Source organism: Rhododendron vialii, chromosome 12a, assembly GCF_030253575.1.
Source record: "Rhododendron vialii isolate Sample 1 chromosome 12a, ASM3025357v1".
Lineage (NCBI taxonomy): Eukaryota > Viridiplantae > Streptophyta > Magnoliopsida > Ericales > Ericaceae > Rhododendron > Rhododendron vialii.
The window spans coordinates 29,316,033-29,322,013 of record NC_080568.1 but is presented as its reverse complement, the minus strand read 5'-3'; the positions used below and the strand labels follow the sequence as shown (position 1 = coordinate 29,322,013).

The window sequence follows — 5,981 nt, the reverse complement described above, 5'->3', positions numbered from 1 at the left end:
GTTGATTGATAAGCTTAGGGCACCATTCCCAAATCGATCGATTTTGAGGACAGAGTTCAACTCTAAAGACGGAGCTCTGTTGCTACGCCATGTGTGTTGCAGTTGAAATCTAAGTTCAGAGAGAGATAGAGAGTGTGTGTGTGTGTGTGTGTGTGTGTGTGTATTAGGGCTTGAAATTGAAATGAGGAAGAGAGGAAGAAGGGATTTCCCACACAATCCCCAAATAAAGTAAACGCTGCACATTTTAGGTTTTTTTTTTTTCTAAACACGAAAGCTGTACACTGTAGTCGAGTTAATGAAATGCTATCAAAAACCTTCCGTTGTTCTACAGTACCGTGAACACTGTCTTAACCTCAAGATGCAGCTCTATTATAGCATTTGGGAAAGAACGTAATGCTATCATATTTTATGCTATAAAAGGCCGTTTTTTTTGTAGTGTGGCTTGTGCTTGTCGTTTCTAGATTATTTATTTAATTTACTAAATTACTCTTACCTCTTGAGTTATTTCTTTTTTTTTATAAAGAAAAAGAACAATTTGGTACTTTTACGTGAATAAAGGGGAAAAAAAGTCCCATTGAATGAAAGGAGAGCAGTTTTTTCTTCTTTATAAAGAACAATCATTTCCTTTGCCTAACTTTTTATTTACTTTGCCTTAAATTTTTGACCAATTGGCTTGTGCTTTTCTTTTCTAGATTATTGTTGGTGTTAAATCATTTACTTCGCCTTAAACTTTTTCCCAATTGGCTTGTGCAGCTATGCTTGTCTTTTCTAAATTATTGTTGGTGTTAAATCATTTATTTCGCCTTAAACTTTTGACCAATTGGCTTGTGCAGCTATGCTTGTCTTTTCTAAATTATTGTTGGTGTTAAATCATTTATGTCGCCTTAAACTTTTGACCAATTGGCTTGTGCTTGTCTTTTCTAGATTATTCTTGGTGTTTTCTAAATTACTCCACTATTTCTTTCATTTTTCAAAATTTTATATTCTTTTTATTTTACCAATTTTGTAGTTTAAAATATTCCTAATCTTAACATGAAGAGCTCTGGTACAATCTGGACCATTCATTTTTTTCCATGTTCAGTTTCATGAACCAAGAATCATGTATCCTAACCAATTTTGTAGTTTAAAATATTACTCACATTTGCATGTCATCTTGGAGTTTGACGTCCAATTATGGATGAAAATGTATCTTAAGAAGCTACTAAATGATAGATAAAGTGTTAAAGTGTAGGATTATTTAGATCAGGGGTAAAATGAAAAAGAGTGTATGGTCCAAAAAGACAAATTGTTAATAGTTTCTAATAGATAGTGGTACATTTTTTGTTACTAAATGACAAATTATTGGTGATTTATGTAACTTCATCTTGTAATTATTAGAAAAGGGGCTTACGTTTGTGCAGAAAGATGTGAAATTTTAGCACTCTAAGAAATAGATCAAGCAATAATCTTCATAAATGAAATCTAGAGTAGTTTTATTGAATCACAATCCTAAATGTTGAATAGAACTAAAATACGAGTATGTAAGAATTACTATAATTTTACAAAATCGAGAAGGGACCTTTTCCCTGCGAAGCGAGACCCATATGGGTCCATCCGTCCGTCAGTGGCAATTTGAAGAGTGTTCTTTCTCAAACAAAAGCATTATTATGCCATATATACTGTCTGACAATCAAAGATTTGGGAAAGACAATTAAACAAACATTATGGAGAAGAATCATTAATTTGTAGATGAGGAAAGTTGGTTTCCAACTACGCATTTAAATATAGGATAATAGTAATTTTGACAATCTTTTTTTGATAAATAAACTCATTTTCTTGTCGTTTAGTGAAAAAAAAATACGCACAAAAGCTTCACTAAAAGACAAAAAAAAAAAAAAAAAAGGAGTGCCGTTATCAAAAAAGTATGTGAAAATCATTTCCCTAAATATATAAGAGCGGTTTCTAGAGTTTGGAATGATAGTGATGGAGATCAAATTGAGACATGCAGCAACTTGTTTGGCCCCGTTTTCGCTAATCCATAGTTGTAAACTACAACTTTTTTCTTTATTTATAAAAAAAATTGCATTTATTAGTTTCCCTCCAAACTTTTATGTATTATTGGAAAAAGAAAAAAATCTTGATTTTCACATTTTTTGTTTTGGAAAATATCCAAGAAAAGGCCCAAATGTTGACTACTTGGACTTTTCTAGGATATTTCCAAAAATATTTGTGTAAAAGACATAATTTTTTACTTTTTCGATTTTTCTCGTCAATACAAACCTATGATACATAAAAGTTTGTCACAAAACTAAAAAAAAAATATTGAATAAGAAGGAAACAAAAAAGTTATAGTCCATAACTTTTAGGTTGGTGGAAATTAACACCCCTTCTAGACAACGTAAGTTTAAATACTAGAAATGTTTGAAGGAGGATTCTGTTATGGAAAGATGCGTGTGGGGGAAATAATCTCAGTTAATTGTTATTTTCATAATTTTTAGAGCTCATCAAGAACATTAGTCACTCTAAAAATCATGTTGAATGGATATATAGAACACATCTATCTTTCAATGAAGTGTTAAAAAAAAAAAAAAAATTCCCCTCAACACGTACAGATTTGTTTTGAAAACAAATCAAGCAACAAATAGTATTACTAATTCTTTTCTACGTGGGCAATGTCCTCGTCGTGATAAATCAATTAACGGTTTTCGACTAACGTAACAATGAAAGATCCATAAAGAACTCAAGACAACCTTCAATCTCTTTAAGGGACGGGAGAGGATTCCATTCCAATGCAAAAAAACATCTGCACCAAAGACAATATAACGAACATAGACACAAGAAGAGACTTGCAAGGTTCTAGCTTTAGTTGACAAATGATCAAAAGATTTGATAGTGTACTTATTTTTTGTTTTATGAGATAGGTCATTCAAATTCAAAACATAAGTACTTATTTCTCTTAATGGAACGGAACCTAAAATTGTACCTACTAATTAGCAAGACCAAGGAGTTGCAACAAGAAGCAGAGGGAACTTTTTGTGAACATTGATACCAGCAGCTTCACTCACATCCAACTCCACCCCATCAGGCAGTGCAAAATCAAACTTGTGCACGAGATTTGCAACGGCTAGCTCGTCGACCGCCATCGCGAACCGAATCCCCGGGCACCCCCTCCTCCCCGCTCCGAACGGAATCAACTCGAAATCGTGTCCTCTAAAATCAACTGGACAGTTCAAAAACCTCTGGGGCCTAAACTCCTCAGGCTCGTCCCACAACGTTGGGTCGTGTCCAATTGCCCAAGCGTTGACAAGCACGCGTGTCCCGGCCGCAATGTCGTAACCCATTACTTGAACATCTTTGGTTGACTCCCGGGGCACAATAAGGGGACCCGGAGGGTGGAGGCGTAGAGTCTCTTTGATCACAGCTTTTAGGTAGGGCATCTGGTCTAGATCGTCCTCGGTTACAGGCTGGTTGGGTTGGGCTATAAGTCGAACTTCAGCTTGGAGTTTTTTCATGGCTTGAGGATGCTTTAAGAGCTCTGTCATTACCCATTCTAGGGCTGTGGATGTAGTATCAATTCCAGCAACAAATACATCCTGCAAGGGAAAAATTCCAATTTAGTAAATATTTTTATTTGTTTATTTGATAAGGGGACAAATAAAGGATGGATAAGAAGAATCTCTTTGACACCAAGTTACTTGTTACCCTTGTTCAGAAATAATAGAAAGTAATTGAAGTAGGATATAAAATAACAAGGCTACTAAACAATTGGTCAATACAAAATAAGATATTCGTGCTCAACGTTACTCCAAGAGCATTGAATATTTTTTCGATGAGACAACAGTAAAGAACAGAGATTCCGGCCTTACCAAAATAAGAGCTTTGACGCTATCTCTATGAAGAGGAATCCCAACCACATTTTCTCTCTGAATCTCAAGCAAAACATCGACAAAATCCTGCCCTCCCTCCTCTCCTACCTTTCTCTCTCTACCCTCATGCTCTTCCACCACACCCTCCAAAAACTCATCCAACTCCTTAGCAAGTCTCTCCGCTCTCCCGTACACCCCATTTACTCTATTCACCCACTTCAGCCATGGTACAAAATCTCCAATATCAAAAATCCCCAATAACTCCGCAAGCTCCCCCAAAGCCTCCTTAAACCCCCTCCTCGCCCCTCCTTCTCTGCCCCCAATGCCTTCGTATTTCCGCCCCAACGCCGCCCTACACACCACGTTCGCCGTCAACTCCACAATCAGTTTGCTCAAATTCACCACATCAGAACCAAAATCTGAAATCTTCTCGATCATGATCGCCGTCTCTTCTTCCCTAATGCCACGAAAGGATTGGACTCGCTTGTTGCTCAACAGTTGGAGGACGAAGATGTTCTTCATCTGCCTCCAGTACTCGCCGTAAGGGCTAAAAGCCACGTCCTTCATTGTATACATGAGTTTCTCGCAAATGGTCCATTTGGGTCGGGTGGAGAAGATAAGGTCGTGGGTTTTCATGATGTCACGGGCGACGGAGGAGGAGGAGGCGATTAGGACGGGGGTGGCGGCGAAGTGGAGGAGCATTAAGGGGCCATGGGCCTGGGAGAGGGAGTGGAGGGAGCGGTGGGGGAAGGGGCCCATTTGGTGGAGGTTTCCGATCAAAGGGAGCTTTCGGGGAGACGGCGGTGGGTTTTTGCGCGGTGCTCGGGCAGTGATGGAGAGCCATTTGAGAAGGAAAATTAGGAAGAGAAACAAGGGAAGGAGAGAGAAGATGAAGGGGTATAGTGAGAAACGCATGGCTGTTGTTGTGATGAGCATTCTTGGAGTTGAGATGGGCATGTGAAGGCCTGTTGTTGATTGTAATCTAAATTTGAGACAAGTACAAAGACAACGAGTGGGGAAGTGTACGTACGGTCCAAAATAAAAGGCGAAAAAACAAAGAAGAAGGCTTTAACAAATTACGAATGTGTTAGCAATTGCCTAGGTGAGTTTGGTAGGTAAAATTACCCTCTTGCCCTCCCTCAAAATTACAAATGTGTTTTTGCACAAAACTTTAAAGGATATTGCGTTAGAAGTGTTGGTTGGATGTGGATTTACGTGCATCGAAATAATTCTGGATGTGATTGTGTATTTTTGAGTTGTGTTCTAAGTTATCTCTGTGACCAAAAGTGCTACGTGCACAACACAGAAGCACAACACAAACACAACCAATTTCTATCTATTTATTATTGTAATAAATAGTCAGGATTCACTCAAGCTCTTTTTCGAAAAAGTTAAACCTTTCCGTGGAAGAGTCTTTTTAAAAAAAAAGAACTTATTTTTTCGATAAAAGCTGCATATTGATGAAAATGCGTCACACATAAATCTTCACTGAAAGAGTATATATGCATGGTTCCAGCTGAAAATACTTGTGTTTGATTGAGAGTTTAGTTTAGTTTAGTTTTGGTAGTGGGTGTAGAGAGAAATAGAGTAATGATTGAAGATAGGGGTAATGATTGAAGAGAGATAGAGAGAGATGTGAAAGTAATAATTGAAAAAAATAGGGTAATGATTGAAAAAAGAAGTATGGTAATGATTGAAAAACAAAACAAAAACAAAACTAAAATGGCAAACGAACAAAAAGACTAGTCCTTATTCATCAGCAAAATAAATAAGGTTCTTGTACGATAAAAATTAGTCAGCCCGTTTTGATTGAGAAATTCTTCAGTGCCGAGCGGGCACGGGACAGCTGGTGCCGAACACGCATCTCGGCCGTCCAAACATGTTTTGGACAGCTCAGATCTGTTTGGGTAATTTTTAAGTGTAAAATTACCAAAACACCCCCTTAAGCCCAAACAGATCTGGGACGTCCAAAATACGTTTGGACAGCCGAAATGCGTGTTAGGCACCAACTGTCCTTGCCCGCTCGGCACTGAAGAATTTCTCGTTTTGATATGTTTCACAGTGCTCTTTGTACGATCCTTTTTCTAATGCAAAACCACTTGCCTTTTACCGAAGCACGGAGATAATCCAACTCTA

The 5,981-nt window shown here is 37.7% G+C and overlaps 1 protein-coding gene across 1 annotated transcript; it reads right to left on the bottom strand.

The window, feature by feature from the left end:
* Positions 1 to 2,739: 2,739 nt before the first annotated feature.
* LOC131310678 (cytochrome P450 736A117-like) lies at positions 2,740 to 4,842 on the bottom strand. The gene is made up of 2 exons (XM_058337839.1): positions 3,846 to 4,842; positions 2,740 to 3,572 (listed from the first exon to the last, which is right to left on the bottom strand). Exons 1-2 carry the CDS (start codon positions 4,800 to 4,802, stop codon positions 2,970 to 2,972), a joined length of 1,560 nt encoding a protein of 519 aa, XP_058193822.1. The 5' UTR covers positions 4,803 to 4,842; the 3' UTR covers positions 2,740 to 2,969.
* Between the last annotated feature and the right edge of the window lie 1,139 nt (positions 4,843 to 5,981).

Coding starts and splice junctions, on each gene's coding strand:
- LOC131310678 (XM_058337839.1), bottom strand. CDS start 4,802: ATGCCCATCTCAACTCCAAGAATGCTCATCACAACAACAGCCATGCGT. Junction 3,573..3,845: donor GCGTCAAAGCTCTTATTTTG/GTAAGGCCGGAA, acceptor TTTCCCTTGCAG/GATGTATTTGTTGCTGGAAT.